At 40.4% G+C, this 24,864-nt stretch overlaps 1 protein-coding gene and 3 non-coding genes across 4 annotated transcripts; 3 read left to right on the top strand and 1 right to left on the bottom strand.

Moving 5' to 3' along the window:
• Nucleotides 1-27: 27 nt before the first annotated feature.
• On the bottom strand, nt 28-24,792 carry LOC145448955 (uncharacterized). Its single transcript, XM_080327415.1, has 8 exons — nt 24,262-24,792; nt 19,579-19,926; nt 11,400-11,901; nt 7,913-8,016; nt 6,335-6,415; nt 6,112-6,269; nt 406-547; nt 28-341 (listed from the first exon to the last, which is right to left on the bottom strand). The coding sequence occupies exons 1-8, from the start codon at nt 24,538-24,540 to the stop codon at nt 252-254; spliced, it is 1,704 nt and encodes a 567-aa protein (XP_080183541.1). The 5' UTR covers nt 24,541-24,792; the 3' UTR covers nt 28-251.
• Trnap-cgg (transfer RNA proline (anticodon CGG)) lies at nt 4,872-4,943 on the top strand. Its single transcript has one exon. It is a non-coding gene; the product is annotated as a tRNA-Pro (tRNA).
• Trnap-agg (transfer RNA proline (anticodon AGG)) lies at nt 5,457-5,528 on the top strand. Its single transcript has one exon. It is a non-coding gene; the product is annotated as a tRNA-Pro (tRNA).
• Trnap-cgg (transfer RNA proline (anticodon CGG)) lies at nt 5,820-5,891 on the top strand. The gene has a single exon. It is a non-coding gene; the product is annotated as a tRNA-Pro (tRNA).
• Nucleotides 24,793-24,864: the final 72 nt, after the last annotated feature.

Genomic DNA, 24,864 nt, shown 5'->3' with positions numbered 1-24,864 from the left:
CAGGATTCTTTACCAGAACACAGAATATCGATTAGAGACAAAGTCACAATTCCTAAGCGGAAATAATGCAAAATCAGCAACCATAATAATTTACCATCCCATATAGCTCAGTGATTAATAATGATTCAGTCCTATTCATCGGAATGAATTAACTATGTATAACGGCCCTGTGGAACTACTCGGCCGAGAAGCACAGTTTCTGCTACGTTCTTGAAGGCATGGCGATCTCTACTGGACTACGAGAGTCATCTTCACCATCGATTGCTCAACACACGACACAGTTCCTCTCGGTTAATCTCCCCGTCGCCATCCAGATCAATGAAGTTAATCATCTCGTCCATCTGTTTTGAAACGCACCGTCAACAGACGCGTGTCGCCGAGTATGACCCGCCCGTTGCTACTCACGTTTTCGGCAGCGACTGTCCCGGCGAGATATTCGGCGCATATCGACCTCAGTTCGTCGACGTCTATATTGCCGCCGTTTGCTTCGTCGTACACTCGGAATATATGGCTCAGATCTTCCGAGGTGTTGTTGGCTTTGTCGAAGCTGAAATTTCATTCAATTTATTGCCAACAATTTCATCATTTCAATACACCACAACGGCACAACCACGATACTCAATGAAAGATAGGAAGGTGTCAAAACGACTTGGAATAGTCTTCGAAATCAGACACCCACCTGGCCTAGGCGATGTAAAAGGAGGCATGTACGATGCACACCAGAGTTGGATCAATTGTAATTTGTAATTGAGCTGAATGTAATTAATTACATTTTTTCATGTAATTGTAACTGAAGCATTTCTATTTTGTGTAATTGTAATTTGGTCAAAATTTTGCTCAATTACAATCTCAATTACATTTTCATGGAAACCTGACAATCACGACATCAAATAATCATTTAATCAATCATTTATTCATCGCACCAGTGAAAATCCGGTACGAACCAGGATGACGACGAGGGGCCTTAAGGCCCTAGTGAACAGTCACCACATGTAATAATTAGCCTATTTATATCAGTGTTCTATGCGTGCTGCGTTATAACTAGATTCAGTAACTATAATTCAGTCACGCTAAACTGTTTCCCCTTCTTCAGTGGCAACAGAAATTTGGTGAATTACAATATAGGCTAAAACAGTGGTTTTAAAACTGGGGGCGTGCCCCCTTGGGCGGTGTGAAAGCATCTGAACGGGGTGCGACGCTCCAGTGAACTGAAATCTTTTCCGTGCTTGGCCTGATTCACCTCCGTTTTATGGTTATTGCTCGGTGCATGTATAGTCTGAATTTCGTATTGGAGAATTCTCTCATCAACAGTCATAACCTACCATGCCATCAAACTATATGTAAGGATTGCTAACTTTCTGGTTTCATTGTGTGCTATGACGATAAAGGGGGCACGAAATAGGCTATTCACTGTCATAAAGAGGGGCGTGTCTAAAACAGTTAGAGAACCAGTGGGCTAAACAAAATCTTAATATTTCAAAAATGGATGAACAGCAATAAACTCTTCTAAAACCTGTGCTGAACTATTTCCTACACCACTGTCAAAGTTTTTTTAAATCTCTGACCAGTACCGAGGCTTGTTGCAACAATAGCAAAAAAAATTCAAGTTTCCAACCAAAGCTTTATCAAACTTGATCACGCATTTGTAGAGATGTTATCTCAATCTTACCTCCAATTTTGGCCAAATTTACTGGGACCAGAAACTTTTCGCACCCTAATGTTCATCAAATGCAATCTAACAGTTTCCGAGCAAGTGAAAATGTAAATTCGAACCAAAATGTTGTAATTCTTAGTTATCAGGAGGTTCTTTCCTTTTGCATTTATTTTAATTTTACGCACCTTATCGGTATCATCCTTATCGCTGACGCCTTACCAATTACATTCCATTACTCAGCGCTGAGTAGCCTAATCGTTTGATTACATTTCATTGACTGTCCCGTAGCCTATTCGCTGTTAGTCGCTCAAACCTTTGGTTCTTAACAGTCGCTTGAAACATTTTTCTGTGCTTGTAGTTTTCAGTACTCATGATTAGGAATAGTTCGAATATGTCCGAGTTTTTTTTTTAAATTAAAGGGTATTCTACATATCAGGAATCAAACATGAATAGCTTGAGATTGTTACTAATTACGTCGCTACGGTTGTCAAAGAACACCTCTTTACTGAATCAATTACCTGTTTAAAAGTAATTGTAATTGTAATTATTATTGTAATTATTACATGTTTAACAGTAATTGTAATTGTAATTTGATATTTTTAGCATTGAGTAATTGTAATTGTAATTTAATTAAAATATTGTAATTGATCCAACTCTGATGCACACCGAATGAAAAGTAAAAGAAGATATTTTAAAAGGACAGGTGACAAAAAAGTGGCACGTGTCGGAAGGCGAGATCGATATGCCAGGTCGTGGTTCGGCAAACTAGAGAGCTAACTAGTATTGATTCAGTTGAAATTGTTTGCATTTCGACAGACTAAGAAAGGACTGTTATTTCACCGGGGAGAGTTGGTACTTCGGTAGTTCTAGTTACGCGCATCGCTCAAGCGAGATTGAATTCGAGACAGAGCTGAAAAAGAGACGACACGTCACAACAATGGTCTATAGGCTTTTTATAATGAAATCCAGCATATAGCGCAAACGAAGGCAGACTTGGACAACTAGAAAATTTTCAGCTTTTCCAAATTAGATTAGAATTAGATTACTGGCATTTCGCTCTAATTTAGTGAAATTAGACAACTAGAATTATCTAGTTGTCCAAGTCTGTATGAAGGCATGATCATATGTAAACTAAAGGCACGGCTGTAACCAATCACAAGGTTCCTAATCACAAGTCAATCTTACTGCTATAGTTTTGACTCGAGTCAAGTCGAGTCATTTTCAATTCACCACCGAGTCAAATCCAACTAGGGGTACAGAGGGTCCAGTCCAGTTCATTGTGTTCCTATAAATTTCTACTAGTTTTCATTCATAGTGCATGGCTCCTCTTTACATCGCCTAGGACCAGGTGGGTGTCTGATCTCAAAGACTATATATACTCCAAATCGTTTCGATACTTTCCTATTTTTTCATTGTATCGCAGTTTTGTGGTGTTTGGAAATGATGAAATTTCAATAATAAGATGAACTGAACTGAATGTTCAAGTCATGTTCAACCCAATTTTCTACAGCTTTGCTTGGGTGAGTCGAAATACAAGCAGTTTCTTCTAAATGAATACTAGTCAGCCTTCAGGATTACCGGACCACGACCTACCATAGCGATCTCGCCTTCCGCCACATGCTACCTCATTTTGCCGCTTTTATATTCTCTGCTTTACTTTCATTCTACAGTAAATGCCTCTTCTCTACTTCGCCTATGCCAAGGTGGATGTCTGATATCAAAGACTACTGCAAGTCGTTTCGACACCTTCCTATCTTTTCATTGTATCGCAGTTTTGTGGTGTTTTGAAATGATAATAATATCAATAAACTGATACTGGTACTATCGAATGTAAGCATGGAATGGTAGGCTTACCATACGTCCTCTTTTAAGAGGATTTGTCCTCTTTTTTGACTATTTTGAAAGTGTCCCGGAGGACGCCTTTTTGTCCTCTTTTTTGAGATTTTGTCCTCTTTTTTGAGAATTTTGGTCAAATTTAGAGCAAATTGCGAGTGATATGCCGCAAATTAGCACAGAAGTGAAGCTCCGGCGGTGATTTTAGTTCAAAGCGAAAAGATGACCTTTTTTTTATTATTTAGTCATCCACCTGGCAATGTGGAGAGAAAAACGGTATTTTGAGCTCTGAGCGGAAAAGATGACCTTTTTTTTTAGTCAACCGATCACAAAGTGGGAAAAATTCATCGGTTTTTGACAATTCTTCTCCGGTTTTGCAAATTGCAAATTTCTGAAAAAGTGTCCTCTTTTTAGATTTCCAAAATATGGTAAGCCTATGGAATGGCAACGCCCGATTTGCAGCTTCGCTGGAGATGGATTCAGAAATGTTTTGCGTAGGACTGTAGGATTTCTGGCAATCCAAAAGTTATCTTCCACATTCATCATATAACAATTTTCCTCCCTCTTAACAGTTTCTGACCCTGTTTTTCAAAGACCAGTAGGCCTGCCATGATATACTTAATACTAGGGTTGTATTTACAACAAACATGTTAAAACAAGGCCCTTGCTTAAAACATGTTTTTGTTAAGCCATGACGTCACCAATATCCAATTGTGGCGTCATAGTTAATCGACATTGACAATTGAAAATCTAGGGTAAATATAGCTCCTTTGACGAAATATCTACGCATTATAGCTGTTGAACCGACTATTTTTAGGATTCCAACCATCCCATATCGCAGGCCTATACGTCGGCTATACCGCGGGTGGTAATTATGGCATAACTTAAACAACACAATTTTTTTAAAGGCTCATGTTTAAAACATTGTTTAAAATATGTTTTTGAACAAAGTGTTTTAAACAATGATTTGTTTTAAATGTAACCCTTCTTAATACCAATAATGTGGTAATAACTTTACTATCCTTTGAAATTACAAAGAAGTGTTTATATATATGTTGGCCGTCTCGTGCTTGAGTATAAGTCTAGTTAATACACACATTGACTAAAGTAGAGTCATTTTCCGTATTCAAGAAAATGACACAAAACAATTACAATCCGGATAAAAAAGGAAACCATGGAATGGCCATTGTATTTGAGTCAATCGGAATACTACCTACGCGTATACGGTCTATTTGGGAAGGTGACTACGAAAAAAAAATCTGCACCATCCCCAGAAAATACCAAACGAACATGTGTCACGAGCCGTGTCCCCCAGGTTGAAAACCACTGGTCTAGGGGTACAGTACTGAGGTGAATTAATTTCACTGCCGGCACGTCCCGCGTCGGCTCGTTGGTCTAGGGGTATGATTCTCGCTTCGGGTGCGAGAGGTCCCGGGTTCAAATCCCGGACGAGCCCTCGGTTTGCAACACGATCCTAATTTTCGCAATATTCCCGTAAACATAAAGAATCTTCCTTTACTACATATAAAACTTATTGTGTGTCGGTATCCCGTAAAATTTTGCGAAGCTTTACTGCACGTAATGCTGCTCGCGCTAAACGTGTTTGTGACACCAATTATTATTTATTGGTTATCCAGAATTCAAAATGAGTTTTTGTGAACAGCACGTCATAAAATTAGAGACGCGTGCAGTCCAAGGCGGAGAAGTGGTAACCAAAATCGTAACGCTATGATTTCGTACATATGTAGACCTGTATACTGTATGTATTTATTTTGCAAGGACGCCTGTTCCCCACCAGCAACACCTAAATTCCACACCGGTCTAAGGGTATGGTACTCGTTCGTGTGCGAGAGTCCAAGGTTCAAGTCTCGGACGAGCGCAAGTTGCAAATATAATTTTCGTGATGGCAAATGTTAGTGAGCTGAGGCCTGAGCCTCTGCTCGTTGCTACTGCCGACGGTAACTTCGTCGGCTCGTTGGTCTAGGGGTATGATTCTCGCTTAGGGTGCGAGAGGTCCCGGGTTCAAATCCCGGACGAGCCCTCGGTTTGCAACACGATCCAAATCCCGGACGAGCCCACTTTTAAGTAACGCGCGAAATATTCATTTTCCAAACAAATTTCGCAGATTACTAGAATTTCCCCGCGTCTCGCCGGATCGTTGGTCACGTCGATGGAGACCTAAAATACTCGATTAGGGTGAGGGAGGTCCCTGGTGCAAAACCAGGGCGAGCCCTCGTTTTGAATAGCGCACCTATTTCGGGTTATGACCGATTTCTTGAAAAACATTTGGTAGTTGGACACATTTAAGCCGCCACTGTGTCGTTCCCACACCGGCTCGTTGGTCTAGGGGTATGATTCTCGCTTCGGGTGCGAGAGGTCCCGGGTTCAAATCCCGGACGAGCCCGCGCCTTCAATATTGTGGTTTCCTTCGCAGTGTCTTGTTTAATTCAGAGATCGCTTTTATAACCGGTCGTGTGATGACTCGACAACAACCTCCGATCATACAAACCTTGCAGAGCCTTGCTAAGCTCACATACGACAATAAACGGGCCGGTTTATTTTAGCTCTTGTTTCTCGCTGAGCCTGCGCCTGCAATCCCCATCAAAATGCGGCCTTCCACTTACTGCCCAATCAGAATGATGAATTCGTTGAAGTCTATCTTTCCGTTTTCGTCCATGTCGACTTGATTGACCAGTTCGCGAAGCTCATCGTCACCGGGGTTGTGGCCAAGAGTTCGCATCAATCTACGTAACTGCTTCGAACTGATTATGCCACTGGAGTCCTGTCGGGTAAACGCGAAATTGGCGTAACCGTTCAAAAAGCGTGGGGTGATATAGCCGTTATTACCTTGTCGAATTTGGCAAATGCGTCTTTGTACTGCAGTATTCTCTCCTCGCCCATTTCGAATAATACATCTCGAACGATGCCCTGCAATACGAGTTGGTTGATGTATATAGGAATAGCCCTATGTCGTTAGTTACAAATTACGTCTGTTTTCTCGGAATACTCAAGCCGGTTATTCATATCTGCATGACTTAATCAATGTTTTTGACTACTTCGACTTTTACTCTAACATAGGCTTACCATATTTTGGAAATCTAAAAAGAGGACACATTTTAAGAAATTTGAGACTTGCAAAACCGGAGAAGAAATATCTCAAAATTCGGTGAACTTTCTCCCACTTTGTGATCGGTTGACTAAAAAAAAGGTCATCTTTTCGCTCAGAGCTCAAAATACCGTTTGAGCGTCACTGCTGTGCTAATTTATGGCATATCACTCGCATTTTTCTCTAAATATGGCCTAAATTTTCAAAAAAGAGGACAAAATCTCAAAAAAGAGGACAAAAGGGCGTCCTCCGAGGACACTTTCAAAAAAGTCAAAAAATAGGACAAATCCTCTTAAAAGAGGACGTATGGTAACCCTACTCTAACAGTTTTTAGGCGAAACCGTTTACTTTTTACAATTTGGATTCTTAAAAGTAAAAAGTAGTTTTGACGTAAGTTTGCATCACGTTGGAGTTCTTGTCAGCTGAATTCAGGTAGGCTATATTCTCGGATTTTGTAGATTTAACTTGTAGTTGATTAGAAATTTACAGGGGCATTTCTACTTCACCAGAGTATCAACGCTGACTATATAATACTTCGACCACATCTGCTTGCTATTCAACGTTCAAATCCAAGGTTCCGACGAGTAAACTACGTTAAACGAACCATAGAGTCGTAACGGCTTAGTTCCAAATGTGTCACGGACACGAGTTTGTTAATTTCTGGTAGCCTGTTACCATTGCCAAAAGTCTGCATGTAACCTGCTATAGTACAATGCATGCGTAGTAATATAATCGACATGCACCGCCGCACTTCGTGTAGTACGGAAACATGTGATTATCTACGACAGGGGTGCCGATTACTTCGATAACGATTTACCGCACTGTTCGGCCGATCGCGAGATCATTTCGACACACCGCATCGCAGTTCTGATCATAATATGTCGTAACACACGTAACGAGCGATATTAGCACCACATCGCTGTAGCCTACCTCAATTCGATAGCAATAAAGTCACAATTAGGAAATAGCCAAATGATACTTTTATCAATCAATAGATGAACAGCTGTAGAGATATTTATCAGTCATACAAAGTGCACTGCACAACTGCACATATTACTTTGCATAAGATACCTAGAATTATTACCAATGTACCAATCATCTCATCATGAAACAATGCATGCGACCTGCCAGGAGAGTTCCCTTGCATAATATGCACATATTATTGAATTGAAAACTGGCGGTTGTTCGCCTTGCATAATATATTCAGATGGTATGCAGTGCTAGGAATATAGGCGATTCGTTAATGTCGGTATAATTGTAAGACGAAGTATGTAATCACGTGATTTACAAGTCGCAATCATCCAGATATTTCACGTCACCTCTACTCGGCGTTGATCTGTTGGCGCCGTAGACAGCAGCTTTTCGGCCAGAGATATCTGCGGAGCCGGCGGTTCGGCTGGAGTTACGTTCTGATTACTTTCACCTGAAAACGATTCACAGGTTCAAATACTTCTTCCATTATGTACGCAGCAAGTGGTTATGTTTTAGAGGGGTGGCAGGGTTGTCAAACTCAAATTGCGTCGCGGGTCAGATTAGAGCCTTCAAATCGCTCGTGGGCCGGACCAGTCAACTGATTCCAACATGTTACCTCGTGCTCTTGCTTTTCAACTGAATACCTTGAAAGCATAGATAGATAATACACGGATCGCGGGGTTTTTAAAGTAGCAAGTCGCAACACAAGTCGCAAGTAGGGCTGGGCACAATGATTCGAGTACTCGAATCTGAATCGAGTAATAATTTTAATGACTCGAGTCGAGTAGTAAAAGACGATTTTTTCGAGTACTGGAATTATGCGCTTCTCGCCACTGAAGGTTAATTTGTCCACGAGAATTATAGTTTCGATACTAATTTTCACTGTTGAAGCCTTGAAACCTTGTTTGGTGGTATCGTAGCATACAAAACATATAGTACAAAGCTACGAGGTTACTTGACGTAGCACATTTCCGGAGTCATGATTATCCCACAACATTGTCACCAAGTGGAATGAAATCAATATGGTCACAATAATACCAAAGTATCAGTTATGAGATGGATAACAGGCATTATATTCTTTGTGGTGGCATTAACGATACATATTTGGACTTTGACGTATTACATTCTGTTATGACGTCATTATGGGTGATACTCGATTACTCGACTCGACTCGAAGCATATTACGTGATTCAGAATCGAATCACTCAAGTACTCGATTTTGCCCAGCCCTAGTCGCAAGTCGTAATCTGGCGTACACCCTGAATAAGAGTAGTGAAAAATGCAAGATATTTAATTCGATTTGGTTTATTTTATTAAATCGCGAGTCCGGTTACTCTCATGTCTGGGGCTTTATTGGGTCGAAAGTGACACAGCAGTCCGACCATATGTATTTCAATTATATATTTGTGGAAATAACATATTTTCCATATAAACTGCTGTAACGGTTCCGCATTGGCGTTTTCGCTTCAGTGAATTACTACTTTTTGGTCAATATTTGCAAAAAACTCTGAATTTATGCGCATTTTTTGCCTTCTAAAATTGGATGTCAATTTCACCTATTCGTTACTAGCAATAACTAGAGTGAAACCACAGCGCCGTAGTCGAGTAGTTATAATGGGGTCTATGAACTTGGAAGTATTTCCTGTAAAAAAATCTCAACATTTTTACAAATGTGATGGAGAGTATAAGAATTTTTCAATATACTCATAATTGCTTCGCGGGCCGGATGAAATCATCTGGCGCGCCGGATGCAGCTCGCGGGCCGTATGTTTGACACCCCTGTTTTAGAGTATTTCCACTGCTACGTAGCAGCTTTTTCGACAAAGCTATCTACTTTTTACACTTTGTAGTATGAAAACTACAAAGCACATTGAACGCTTTCTTACATGAGATCTCATTTCATGCCGGTGACGTCATATTTCGTGATACGATTGTTGATATACAATGTTCTTTCCAATTGTCTACTAGTTGCTGACGATTACCCCTGACGAGTGTCAGCCGAAACTATATTCGGGTTCATTTCAATATGAATATAAATATACTATTCAATTGTATATTTATTGAAGTTCTGTACCTCCAAGAAGCTCTTTAAAGTAGCTTTTGGATATGTTTGCATCACTGTTTTGAGTGATATTGTAATGGAAACCAGGCGAAATAGCCCCAATACCACGATAACTGAATTATTCTAAAAAATGCTCCTATTTGCAGTCTCCATTAGTCACTTTGCGACAGGGGTGGGCCAAATGAGTGACAGAAAATACATTGACGGACCGAGTTAAAGTGTCTGGCCATATTCTCCAGCGTAATAATTTTGTTTTTAAATTGAATGCAGTGAATTACACTGTTAATAAATGCTGCTCGGTGGACGCGTTGATATTAGATAATGATAAGATGACGGTTAATTTACAAAAAACAATAATTATTTATTTTCCGTCATAATTTGAAACAATGTTAAACATGATACATTTTGGATTATTCATTAATCCACTTTTTATATTAGGACATTAAAAAGGTATTTAGGATACTGCAAATCTTATTGTCTTGATCGCTGTCTTCCGAACAGTTGCGGCTTGGTGAAATCGACATATCTATTTATCGGTTTTGGCCAATATGAAGCGGTAATTTTGGTCAAGGTTCCGTCACCTCGAGCTTTTTGGCAGCACACTTCGCAGAGTCGCATGTTGGCCGAAACGTCATTTTCAACGTCTTGGTGTGTCGTGACGCGGCAACGGTTGACGCTCAAATGCTGATCTCTATAAATTAAGCGTTTTTTCGGGGAAGTATTAATACCACGACCGACAGGATAAATCGTACGAAGCGCGAAGAAAATTTGAATAAAAGTTTTATAAATATCTGAAAAATACTCTATAATTTACATTAATTTACGAAATAATTTGGAGCCCCCTCCTTTGGACGGGTTTGGGGAGCGGCAGTTACGGCCCTGTGTTTAGTGCTACATACCGTCTTTAAAGCTCAGCTTTTGGTTTTCTCTTTTTGACATGCCTGTTCATCTTTTATGGATGATCCGAATCATAGTAAAACGAGCAATAACTGACTTGTTTTACGAAATTTGGAAATATAGCCTATCACGAAACAATTTGAAGCACAGACCGTGTCCCGCGTAATGTGGCAATGGCAACAAAGAAGGTTTGAACTAAACTATACGGTAAGAGTGACTTCTTGTGACTTAAATTTTTACGACATAGGCTACTTTGCTACATCGGCTTTATTTTGAATCTGGATTACGCATGCGAAGCTGTGAGGGACGTAGGCCGCGTAATTACGCGGCATATTGATGATCAGGCTTCAAAGTATACCAATTTCCGTTCCGGTTCAGTTTATACAGCATGGTTTTATTCCACGCAGCAATATTGAAAAGTAGGCTTTATGTTTTTAATTCCAAGCAACGGACACGCGGGCCGCTTAGGATAGCTCCGCGGGTCGCACTTTGCCCAGGTCTGCTTTACGCAATCGCGAAAAACATCCAAGATTAGCCACCTCCGATCAGCTCCTAAAAGTATGTGGCCAATCGACAGATTCTACTTCTACTCGAGTAGGCCTACTTCTCAGACCGTACATTTTCTTATTCCACTTGAAGGATTTTTGACACGTCATTGAAATCATAACTCTTACTTGTAACTGAGTAGATATTACGGGGTTACTTTTGCATATACTCGAGAAGTAAAGCTGACTACTTTGACCAATTCTACAATATGTGACAATATCCCTTCCTCGGCGTTACCTTATCGTTTTCCGTTAAAACAATCCGTAAACGCACCATTATACCTGAAGTTGACAGAACCGCGAAACATAGTAACAAGGAATATCAATTACCTTTCGTTACCAAAGGCATGTTGCTGTTGCAGGTCTGCTGCGAACTATTGCAAGATGAAGTCGGGTTCTCAGCTATTCTCTTCGCCGAGTCGTCCACGGTCGCGGAACGATTGAATAACTTCGAACGCTCATTGGCACGGCTAATTTCGGTATCTCCAGAATTGCAGTCCATACTTTTGGCGCGAAGGCTGACTGCGTTACCAGCCAAACCTTTGCCGCTCTTACCGGAGCGTAAAGCAGTTTTGGATTCGTTTTCAGCGCCCTCACCACACGTCGCGTCGTTGCCGTAACCGGTACATTCCGTGGAGTTGGGTTTGTACTCGTTTGGTGATTTTGCAGGAATGGATGACAGGGAAACTCTCTCCTCAAAAGAGTCGCGGTACTGCTTGCATTGCCTTTGTAACGGCGGTTTCGTGTTATCCTTAATAGCGTGTTGATAGGGATCTTCTGCATCCACTGTGTTCTTCTTGGCGATGACTGACTGACGCGCAATGTCGCCATCCTGAGAGAGAGACACAGAGAGAGTTTTAGTTTTAAACAATAAAAGCATATGAATATTCACGGAATACACTCAAAAATGAGGAAAAATACTCTTTTTTTCGCTGAGGGTTAGTTACTTTCGACAAAACTTTGAGCTAGACGAGGTATATATTTTCAAAAAATGGCTGTTGACGTGAAACATGAACAGGGAATCGCAAAATAGGCCTGTTCATATTGAATCCGACAAATAGGCCTACGTGTTATTTTTTGTCTGATTTTGCAACTGCCAAGGAAATATACAACTTAATGAAACGTAACTAGGTTTGGCGGTGTCAAGAAATGTCCTATTTTCGTGTGCTATAAGTATGACAATCCTCATGCAGCTTGCAACACGGCTGGTCACTGAGACTCGCATATATTCTGATATCTCTGTAGTATATGATATGCAATATCTAATATCTTCAAGAACGCTTAGCGAATATTGGGGCTTAGTATATTCTTGTTTTCCACGTACATATCCAGAATGTTACAGGTTACGGTGCGGACTCATATATGTTATTGACGGCATGACCCTACCAATGATATTTCAATTTTCAAGACTAATGTATTTTTAGCAATAACAAAAACAACCACTCTAAATGAACACAGGTTTTTTTTATTGACTCTGACCTCAGATAGACGCTGTATAATTAGCAAAATACAATAAAGAAATCGCAGCTTTTTTTGGATATGGGGAAATTGACAGTGCTGCAAGATTAGCGTGGCTGCGAGCTGTTGCGCTACATTCATGCGTAAAGTGAATCTTGGTATCTTACTGTCAATTTCAAGTAGGCCTACACTCGCGGTTCGCCTGTAACATGGTTACGCCCTCAGGTTAAGTAGCACCACCACTTGATCTAGCTGGGCGACAAAATGCCAACCACAAGGTGTTTCTAGTATATTTAAATTCGACGACTTTGCGGCGAATTGGAAGTGGAAGGCTGCATAGGACTTTGTGCGTGGGTTTATCACGACTTCCCACTCGAATCGACTCCTTGTGTCCTGCCCAAATAATAAGACATGGGCATGGGCATTATGAGCATGTGAATCACTGTGGATAAGAGGTCAGGATGCCATTACAGAAGGCCAGATCTGTACGACTACCGTGTTGCAACCAGAGGTGGTAATTAACGAAGTACTTCTACTTTTTGAAAAGTAGGTTTTTCTAACTTGGACTACTTGCTCAAATGGCTCTATTTTTACTACTTGTACTTCTACTCGAACAGTAGTTTTTGGAGAAATTTTTTTTTATGAATGAAACAGCGAAACAGCCTCTGTATCACGATAGCTGAATATATTTTAGATGATAACACCTATTTATCGTTCGAAGATACCGTTTGCCATTTCGAAAATAGCGACCTCCGATAAAAGTATTCAACCCGTCGACCAGCAAATCTGCTTTTTGGAAGTAGGCCTACTTATTTGTGTACTTTGTAGACCGACAATTGTCTACTTTCGCTTGAATTAGGAAAGGAAAGGTCGTGGGTCCTACCTATAAGTGTTGGAGTTTTATCTAGGCTTCCCCTCGCCATCTCATCCGCGTGCGCAGAGTGTCTTAAAAAAGCTTAGAAGTTGGCCGTGCTACAAGTCGGCAGCTGCTGAATCAAAAATAAGGAATATCGGCCTGGTGTAGATTACCATAGTAGTCGACAAACACCATGAATACCAGAAACAGCAGCAACGTCCTCAACCAACTTGGGACCGCTGGGATAATGAGAATTGGAACACGCAGTCGTTCATGTGAGCAAGAAATTTGCTCGTTACTATAATATTCATTACAAGTCTATACTTGTGTCGCGCGCGTTATCTCCGCGATAAATCGGAATCGGTCAATCACTCATATTCCGAAACGACACAAGCGTGATAAAGTGGCACGCGCGTTTAATTTCGTGTCCGGACGATGATTCACTTCCCCTCGCACGGGAACGCCGCTCGTCAGCCGTCGAAAATAGAAGATGTTCAATAATTTAGCAAAAGTTCTTTTATTCGTTTACGGCGTGTTAAACCGGGGGAAACGGCCAGGCGCGCGTTTATGGCAGACACGTGTAATTTATTGCACGACAGAGTTCACGAGAGCGGTGCTGAATTTTTCAGGAGTCACTTAAACTTGTTTGCCATATTCTCTGCGGCGTAGCGGGCGTTGCTGTGCAGAAAGGGGCGGATTAACTATTGTCAAATTCACATCATGAATCCAGGTGTTCTTTCGTGTCATGTTCAAACCCGAATTTAATGGAAGTCGCATGAAAATGTGGAAATATTAGTAAGTTTACACTCAATCGCTCAAAATCAAAATCAAAATTCTGCTGCTTCAAAAATATCCTAGCTATAATCCGACGAAAATCTTCGAATCCTAGTTCACGAGCATCTCCATTGTTTTGGACAAGACCAGACTGAAATGAGCGAATTTATTTAAAGGAAATATCACATCGAACCATGTGCCCATAGACATTGTAGCGCTACTCGGCAACACCCATAGACCAAGTTATCTGTGATAGAATATGTAATCGTGCGGAAACTATAATGCAGAAGGATAATCGACACTTACAGGTTTGGGAGTTAAATTTGAAAAAACAACGATTTTGAAGATATTAGCCGGGATATGATCGGATTTATGATTTTTGTAGAAGCAGGGGTTTTTCGGGCCTGTGTATGAAACTGGAAGTATGTCTTTAAATCAAGGGTTTTTGAAGTATTTTTGCGTCGCGAAGGGTAAAAAATCGGGTCTCGACCGCACAAGAGAAATTTTTTAATATGTATGTAATATTTGCCTAATTTCTTGCAACAAAGTGGATTTGTTTAACATATATCCAAAGCCGCTGCGTTGGGTACTATATAGCCAATAAACGAAACACGCAGAAACGCGGTTCAACTGTATTCGCAATAGGGAAAGAACGGCATATTCCTAGTACTGCTTAACATTGCCAGAGACTGTTAGGAAGCAACGGTCACTTGAACACATAAAGTTATGACCAACATGCGGCCAGGCAAACCGCCGTGCCAAATATTGGCGGTGCTAAAACGTCGGCCTAAAATGACAGTCCCTGCATGCATGGTTGGCTAGTGGATATTGATATGTCCACTCGTCGATATGTAGCGAATAGTAACGTCGTTGTAATCATTTGTAATCAGTACAAATGCGGTGCGCAAGGAAATAAAGCACCTCCATTTGAAATCGCGTGTATGTACCTATCTCATATGCATGTATTAACGTAGCATTCTAACATTAAAAATGCATTATTTCGATATGTGTGGCTTGGGTCGCAAGATGCCGATATAACTCAAGAGTTGGGTCGAGGTGTAAAAAGTGTAAGAACCAATGCTCTAAATCATAGCCATTTAGGTTGAGAAAGTATGAAAATCTACTTGAGTACTATAAAAAAAGGTGAAGAAATTCGTTATTGACCACCTCTGCTGAAGTTGAAGATACTGATCTTATCCGCCGTATAATATTGAATACAGATCGATTTTGCATAACCGTATATAGACTGGACATTGGACATGTGTTTCATTTGTTACTCCATGCCTCCCTAGGCCAGTTTTGGAACTCGCTGACTCCATATTAAGTAGAACAAAGACGAAGAAGACGTTAGTAATATATTAAAAATATACATGTATTTCACAGGGCATCTCCGTGCTCAATTTTCTTTTGTTTACGTTCCGACAGCCAACAAACTACAGGCCTACTATCGAAAAATAGAACATGAAATCGTAAGAGATTGTAACTTCTAAAACGGTGATTAATTGCATCCGCACATTGCATATTCATCAAACATTCGCGTGAATGTCGACAATTCTAGATTAGCATCAACAGAGATGGGTGCTGTTTTTAGGGCTGGGCACAATACTTCGAGTACTCGAATCCAAACCGAGTATTAATTTTACTGATTCGAGTCGAGTGCTAAAAGAAGATTTTTTCCAATACTGAGAATATACGATCCTCGCCACTGCAAGTTAATTTATCAACGAGCATTGTAAAATCGATACCTATTTTCTCCTGCGGAGGCCTTGATACCTTGATTGGCCTATCGCATCATACGAAACATAGTACAAAGCTGCGAACGTAACCGGAAATGAAATATTTCTGAAGTCATGATCATCCTAACGTTCTCACGAAGTGCAATGAAATCGGTATGATCGGAAATATACCGAAGTAGCTTTAATGTGATTCATAACAGTGATTATTAGGGCAAGATTTTGCAACTTTTGCAATTTTTTTTATAGCTTCCGACAGCTTCGTAGATTCCCAGAATCTATGCACTGACTCCATATTAAGTAGAACAAAGACGAAGAAGACGTATAGTAATATATTACAAATATACATGTATTCCACACGGCATATCCGTGCCCAATTTTCTCTTGTTCACGTTCCGACAGTCAACAAACCACAGGCCTACTACCGTAAAACAGAACATGAACAACGGAACCTTTCGAGTATCTCATACCCCAACTATTTAACACAAATATTTAAATGCAACTTTTTACTGCAATATTTGTTAAAATTAAGTGCAACTTTCTCTCGATTTTAGTGCAACAAAAACTTGCCCTAGTGAAAATATTCTTTGTGGTGGCATAAAAGGTACATATTTGAACTAGGACATATTACATTCAGTTATGACATCATAATGAGTGATAATCGAATACTCGACTTGATTCGAAGCATAAATCGTGATTCAGAATCGAATCACTTAGGTACTGGATTTTCCCAGCCCTACTGTTTTTAAAACCAAATCGAGTATGTCAACGCAGGACGTCTTCCGCGGTACGAGACGAATGTCATTTCAACAACCAAACCTGTTGAAAATCCTGATCGACAAGAAGCTGACGCGTTACGCGCGCCAATAAGGAATCAAATTTCACTTAAACAATTGGTAGATTTGTCGACTGTCTATATTTTAAACAAGCATCATCACGAAACTTAATGATCATAATGAAAAATAATGATCATAATAAAACCTAACGATCATGCTGTTTGACGCGTGTTAGTACTCGGACATTAATTGTCCGGAGTATATTTGGACTGCGTTCCCACTCGGACATGAAGTCTGAAGGATTTATGACGTGTGCTCGGACTTAAGTACGTCTGGAGTGTGTTGGACTGGTATTGCGTTGCGAGTCCTGATAATTCATTGTGATCCTTGTACAAAATAAAGGCAACCGATTTGTAATGGGTTTTGGTGATGCAATATTTACTGACTGAGGGCAGAGATTTTGATCATATGATTTGTGCATCAAGACTGGGATCCTTGATTGCAAAGGCAGAGCGAACACGAGAATTAATGAAGCCTGATAAACCGATAGCCTGTTAAATGTGTTTGCTCTTGATTGGTCCTAATAAACTCTAACTAAGAAGGGAGTTTGAATTCGCGGGTCCTCAATCCACTATTTGTTGGATAAAACCTTCCTATGCCGACCCATTATTGGGGCGAATTTTCCAAGCCCGATGAGAACTTTTAGGATTGGAATTAGGGATTTGAAAAAGTAGTTTCCCTCCCTAACGTATGTTATTGTACACTATTGTACAGCGTACAAGTAGCCTACATGGATACCCGCTCCTTCAAGATTTTAGCGCCTAATATAACAATTGTAGCATACAATATTGGATTGTCAATTCAGAGTCATTAGAATTTGTAATGGACAATCATGCATCCGCAATGTATGTAATGTGTACTAATACGGATTAGTAAAAGCTATTTTTGCGACATTCTTTCCCTAAAGCCTGGAATTTTCCGGCTAGGGGAATTCCTACTCGACTGGGAACCGCCGGCACGGTGTTTGTGAAAATCCATTTACGAAAATTACACACTTTACAGTTTACACGTAGGCCTATTATGAATGCGGTGTTGGGTGAATATTGAACACTGAATATAGTTGCATAAAATTTGGGTGGTCGTCTAATGTCATCCTATATCTTAAATTTCTGGATATATCAAGGATCAATCAATTTCTTCAAATAATTACCAGTCCATAACGAGGAATGGAAAGCCGACTTCAGATCAATTGAAATACAATAGAAGTGTAGCTATATTTCAATTCTGATTTATTGATCTCTATAAGCAGAACTGTATGAACTTTACAGTGTGAGCTCCTACTACACGGACGGACGCAAGCTACGTTCCAGATTTGACGGGCTACAAGAATGGGAGGCACAAGCGAAAAGGTGGCAATGCTTCGCATTGATCAGCTAATGTGATTTATCTTGGCTCGCGTTTATTTGGAGAAACACACGGATATCGATTAAATTGGAGAGTATTTCGACAACAGTAATCGGTGTCACGCGCAATTGTAGCGCTTCGGGAGAAATCTTGTCTCTTGTCATACATTGTTCAGCGCCCTTTTTACACTAGTCATGTAATTAATTACTAATAGTTACACGAGATCTCGGAGCACTGTTCCTTCATCGGGTGTAGAAGAGAGAGTAAGGCAATTAGGGTAATTTAAATAATACAAAATATGCATGCTTGGAAATTCTGGTAAAAACTGTCGGATGGCCTCAAGCAAAATGAAATTCAAACCTGGGATTCAATCCGCATATAGATAGATATCGATAAAACTATATTGCTAGGATAACCAGCAAATTAGCTCCACGTGATGCAATGTGACATGCAGTCGTTTTATGTTATCCCATATTTCTTTCCATCCAATGTGCACTATGCACTATTTAAATCGCCTAAGCCCAGGTAGGTGTATGATTTTAAAAACTTCTCCAAGTCGTTTCGACACCTTTCTATCTTTACATTGTAGCGCAGTCTTGTGGTGTTTTGAAATGATAAAATTATTTATAAACTGATACTGACACTGATGCACCCTAATAATCTTTATAGGTCTTGTCGAAACTTATCACAATTACGGACATCTTTTGCTCAATTCCTGCAAGGGATATTATACACTCCTCGATATCCTCGATCAATGGCTATCATGTCATTCTCTCAGGCGCAAGAAAAATGCGCAATCACAAGTTTCGATCGGTTTATATTTTAGAGATGTCATGCTGATGACCAATGGCCATTTTCGATGGGGTGACAAGGTGTGACAAGCCATCGAGTTTCTATCAGCTCAACGAAGTAATCAACCGTGTTTCATAAGGCAATTGAAGTCGGGACGTTGTCGTAACAATGATTAATTAGCACGCACGACCGCCCGTCGAACAATAACAAGTGACAGCTGATTGCAACACAGTAAGCGGTATCCATCTGGGAGCTCGAGATAGAATCCACATTTTGTAGTAGCAACAATACATGCGGTGCTTGAGTAAGGAATGCAAGATGACCGTAGTGACCTTCTGTAATGGCCTCAAGATTATCGGACCACGATCCGAAACATGTCCCTTCGTCTTCATCGCTTGTCTATCTTGTGTTACTTTTAATTCAGTGTACAATGTGTGTACAACTGTACATATGTACAATGTACAGTACATGTACTAGGGCGAAGGCGGGAGTTAGATTGAATACAACTGCAAGTCGTTCCGAGTCCTTCTTATCTTTTCATTCACAATTTATAATAACAAATTTTATAATAAATTGACCGGATCAAATATCGCGAACATGCCGGTAAATATTCGCCGGAGTACGCCGAAACCGATATTTGCAAGGAGGTCGACGCATCGTTCGGTTTCCATTCACGACTACGCACCTGAATAACACACCATTATCAGTCTACTCACCACAGGGGTCTTGGGAAGTCTTCTGCCGCGTCTGTAAGTTTTCAACGCAGCAAATTCAGAAGACGCGTGATGGTAGGGCACTTGTGCGTCGCTGATGCTAGGTCCCCGCTGTTCGTATCTGACTCTTCGGTGATGCCTCTGTTCAGCGCCACGCGACAGCGTAGACGAGTGGTATATGGTAGATGAGGGTTGGGTGCGAGTAACTTCTTCCGATTGCATCCGATATAATCTCCGTCGTGGATTGTCTGAGAGGCGCGTAACGGCGAACACACTACCCACGCTACTTTGGTCAAGGCTGGAGTAACACCGGGAGCAGAATAGATCGGGCAGCCCGCAAAATCCTTGGTCCTAAAACGCGTAAAAACGGGTAATACGATGATCAATAGCGTATGAACAGTGAACACGAGAAGAATTGTAGGCAAGTCGATTTTGCCTGCTTTCAATAGAGTAGCTCGAGTTTTCGCGTTTTTCGACTAATACTTACACTTCTACATAACTGTTTCAAGTTTTTTTATACAAAACTAGGTCCTGTTTGACTACTTCGATCACCTCCGAATTTAGGTCAATCCTTATCGTATGAAATAAGTGACACACGGGATTTGTCGATTAGCCTACTTGGATTATGTCGTTGCATTAAGGTCGTATCATAAATGAGTTTTGAAATAAGTTTATTCGACCACATATAGTCGTTGTAGAATTCTGCCAGACGTGTCGCCGGGGCAACAGGACAAGACACAGAAGAGCTTTTCGAACATAGAGAAATAGCTGATAAAAAACGTCACTAGAGTGTGAAAATACTGTTGTGTGCTGCCAAACCTTTTTCAGTACTTATTAATGCTATTACAGGAATGAACGCCTTTGCAAACGTATGGATGATATTGATGATTCGTTTTCGGCATGCTAACCATAACAACTAAGAGTTCGCGTTCCCGAAAGCACCTATTCATCTCCGCATTCGTAACCTGTCTATCGAGATCGAATCAAAAAAGTATATTGATTAAGATCAGCGATTTTATGATTTGCTTCACTCAATAGCATTACTAATAGTCATTATAAAAAAATGACGCTGGCTGCTGATTTAAATGACTGAATATTTCATGATATTTCATATTGTAGAAATAAACGCCGTGTCAATCGAAGCGAATCTCTGCCTGAATAACATACATTACTGCTAAACATAGAAGAACATCAAATCTGATTCTATAGCTGTAATGTTCAACATTATATAAAAAGTACCACAAAGCTCACTAATACATCGGTACGCTCCAATTTAAACGAAAGTGCGAAGATGGTTAAAGATTCTGGGGAATCCGCGATAAACATAGAGGGTATATTGGGAGTTCTACATGAAGGATTATACGTAGCGTTACTTGAGAGTACGGAAATTCCGGATCACAGTTTACAATTAGTAAAGTGCTGCTTACATTTCACTAGAATTTGGCTGGATTAGATTCGCACCATAGGAATTACCCACGGATATCAAGTGAGTCAACGTCATAAAAGGCACTGTATTGGTAAGTCAACGTGTAGTTATTTAACACACAAACCCTTATATCTATTCGTCCATTACCTGCTGTTGGACTATTTTGAACATTAATAATGTTGAACGCCAAAGATTGAAAAGCCTTTTACCATTGTCCCTGCCATTTGCCTAGGGCTAGGGTTGCATTTAAAACAAACGTGTTCAAAACAAGGCCCTTATTTAAAACATGTTTTTTATTGATTTTGTTTTTATTAAGCCATGGCGTCACGAATATTCAATGGTGACGTTATAATGATTTGACATTGACAATTGAAAATGTACGGTAAATATAGCTCCTTTGACGAGATATTTGTACTATAACTGTTAACCGACTATTTTGAGGGTTCCAACCATCCCGTATCGATGTACGTCGGCTAAATCGGGTGGTAAGTACTGTAGGCTCATTCAACATGTTTTTGGGAAGTATTTACACAATTGTGGCATAATTTTACAACTTGAAAAAAAAACGCAATTTTTTTAAAGGTCTTTGTTTAAAACAATGTTTAAAACATGTTTTTAAAAACGGTTTGTTTTAGATGCAACCCTACCTACGACTGTATCTCGTAAAAGTATTCAGCAGGCCATATATATATATTTAGCAATGTTGCAATCAATTACATAAGACTTGTTGGTGATTTGTAATGAATTTCTTCCCATTAAACCAAACGTCTAACTTCCGCACATTTTGTCACAAATTAAACCACTTGACTTATTTCTGATGTAATACAACCGTAGGACCGTAACAGCCGCACCCCAAACCACTAATTGGAGGTACCCAACCCGCAAAAGGGGTTCAAAGTTATTTCACAAACAAACATAAAGTCGAATACGCACGTCACGTATGTTGTAAATGTTATGGACAGAGGTGGTGACGAAATGATATGTCGAAATAACCTGTGCAGTGCATGTACCCTCGTTATGGGCACATAATGCCGCGGTAATTATTTCGCGACTCTAGAGCAGTGCTTCCCAAACGTTTCTGCGAATCACCCGTGTTGGCAACGAACGAGATATACCAATCACCCACACTACACACAAACTACGTTCACTCTCTCGGGGTCATTTGACTAGGTTGATCCAATTCATAGGCTTCACAAATACGGATGTCAGTCACAACCTCGTAGAAATGTTAGGACGAACTCAATCGAATAATAAAATAGTAGGCGATTTAGTTGACGAAGTCATGGCACTTCTATGTGGTGCATTAAGCACTTGAGACATTATCATCGTTGTGCAATGGACTTTGTACAATGTACAAGTACATACATTCAGGGGCTGCTCTCAAAATACCTCGCTGGCTTTTAATTCTGTTCGCTGATTGATTGATTGGTTGGTTAGATTGAATATTCATTGCTGCATAACAATGGACGGAGAGCATTGATAACGATTTCTGATTGAATGTGTTTTGTACGACTGCGGACAATGTGACCACATCGTCATTTACAGTCGAATTCGGTTAATTGGGACACTTGGTTCCGCTCACTTTTGTGCGAATTAAGCATAGGCTTACTTCCAGGATAATAACGCAAAGCAAAAGACTCTAATTCCGTGAAGCAGAGGTGAAAGTCGAGACATGCTTTTCGTGTTCGACCAGGCCGGATTCGGACTGGGCTGGGAAAAATATTTCGCGCTAAAATCGGGTTGATTGACCACCCGATCAATCAACGAGATGCGATTGGTTTTGATTTTCGACATTCGAATATTGTGACAAAATAGAATTTGCGCTTTTGGCGAAATTTATCTTCCGGTATTCGCGATTTCGATAGTCATTCCAATGTCGAATTGTATTGATAAGTCTCGCTATCATCGTTACCAATGACTATAACATGATGGTGGGACTTGCAATTACGAAAAAGTGTGTGCGTGCGGTCCACGGTTTCATGTGTTATTTATATCTGGAACGGTTGTCAAAAACGTCGCAGACACATGAGTTCAGAGAGAGGTGATCAACTAAAATATTTCCAACACTCTCAAATTAGATAAGAATTATGAATACGCGTTTTTTAATAGATTAGAAGTAGAATTAGTGAATTCGCAAAAAATTTGAAATTAAATTAAGTTCAATTAAAATGAAATGCAACAAAAGCCAATCCATTTCATATTAGATCGAGAATGGAAAACGTATATACCCCAAGCTGGGCCCGTTTCGCACTATACAGAACTCGTGCAGTATTTTCAGCAAAACCACAGTTAGATTTCACAAATTGCATGTAGACTAGAATCACATGACAGGTATTTCGCTTTATAAACCGTCTAATACTCAGCTATACACAGCTATAGAGTTTTCTGGTTGTCCAGGTGTGACTTCAGAGCCGTAATTACGGTTTTTAGAAAAGGCCATTAGAAATCCTCGGTTAAATTTACGCAATAGTTATTAAAATACCCAACTGCAAATGTCTGTATTCAATGTTATACGTACTGGTACATTAGCTATTATGTTAAAGCCCTATTTTAGAGCACTCGTCATGGGTCTGCCAAAGAATTTACTGCGTGCCCTCCCTAAGGTGTCCGATGAAGTATTTTCAATATATCCTACACCACTGTAGAATATCATTGCCAACATATCACAACGTCGGCATCAAAAGAAAACAACCATAGGATTATACTGAGAGGGAACCTACTTTGATATATTCAAATTTTATTTGTTGACGGTTACTTTTAATCCGTCCGTGTCTTGAGAATAATTTGAATGCCTCGCTATAAGGACACTCGCTGACATCAAGACATTGACTCTCTCGTTATTTTGAACACGAGCGAATAGATCGGCCGACAACGAGCCGCGTACTCGCCGTACCGATCCATATCCATCTCGCACTACCACCACCTTCCTTATAGTGTGTCATCGAAATACAATTGCCATTATTACGGCGAAGTAATTCGACCAACACGGTCACATGGCTTTTCATATCTTCTCGGTCGAAATTCATTAGATAAAGTTTTTATCTCTTCCCACATTGCATTTTCGCATTTTCAGCTTGCTGCATCGCTACCGGACTTTACCCCGAGCTAATAGTCACTTTCATATTGAAACCAACAACACCCGTTTCAACTATGATGTCTTATGGCTAGGTTAGGCGCAAGGCGAACCTACACTTCAAGACACAAAACGCGACTCCGGCTATACGCTATTTTTTGTCATGTAGGCACTCATTCACCATTACCTCATTAACCCTCAAAGGTTCTGTAGTCGCGTAGGATTCCGTAGCAGCCAGTTGCGATGGGTCGTCCATCGCTATGCCTTCATCGGTGGAGACCGAAGTGGATTGCGAAGTACGCCCGGGGCCTTCCGGAACTTCCAATAAGTTTCCAAACTTCGGCGTTCTTTTAGCAAACGTGTCGCCGACAGTTTGAGCGCAGCGATCCTCTTTGAATTGATTGCCATTCGCCTGGCGGCTCTCTTTCGAAACTCGGTACGAAGGACGCGGCCAGGCCTCCGACATTGACGCGCGTGATGAGTTTCAGCTACTATCATTCAATCGCTAATCCGCCTGCATGATAGACACGACCCGAGCGAGGAGAGGACTTGAGGCAACATAATGTCGGACCCCTTGTGCGCGCTTGATGCATCATTATCTCATCACGGTCCTTTGAACGGACATGAAATATTAATTTTTCATTAAGCAGCGGAGTAGAATGATGTTTATTCAAACATCAGTTTGTTTGGTGGGAAGTCATGTGACACTGTTTTTACCAGGAAGTATGAACTTTTCAGCTATGTAAGTAATGCTTTTTGTCATACTGTCATACTGCATAAGTACCTCACG

The sequence above is a fragment of the Botryllus schlosseri genome, chromosome 10, assembly GCF_051294905.1.
Source record: "Botryllus schlosseri isolate E-star chromosome 10, Bs_hap1, whole genome shotgun sequence".
Taxonomy (NCBI): Eukaryota; Metazoa; Chordata; class Ascidiacea; order Stolidobranchia; family Styelidae; genus Botryllus; species Botryllus schlosseri.
Note: the sequence above shows the minus strand (reverse complement) of the source record. Positions and strands in the feature narration are given on the sequence as shown.

Bases quoted from the DNA above. Each gene is read 5' to 3' on its own strand.
- LOC145448955 (XM_080327415.1), bottom strand. From the start codon at position 24,540: ATGTCGGAGGCCTGGCCGCGTCCTTCGTACCGAGTTTCGAAAGAGAGC. The intron at 19,927-24,261 runs GTAATGGTGAAT...TACGCGTTTTAG, and splicing joins AACCTTTGAGGGTTAATGAG to GACCAAGGATTTTGCGGGCT. The intron at 548-6,111 runs GTAAGTGGAAGG...ATGAAATTTCAG, and splicing joins TTCATCATTCTGATTGGGCA to CTTCGACAAAGCCAACAACA.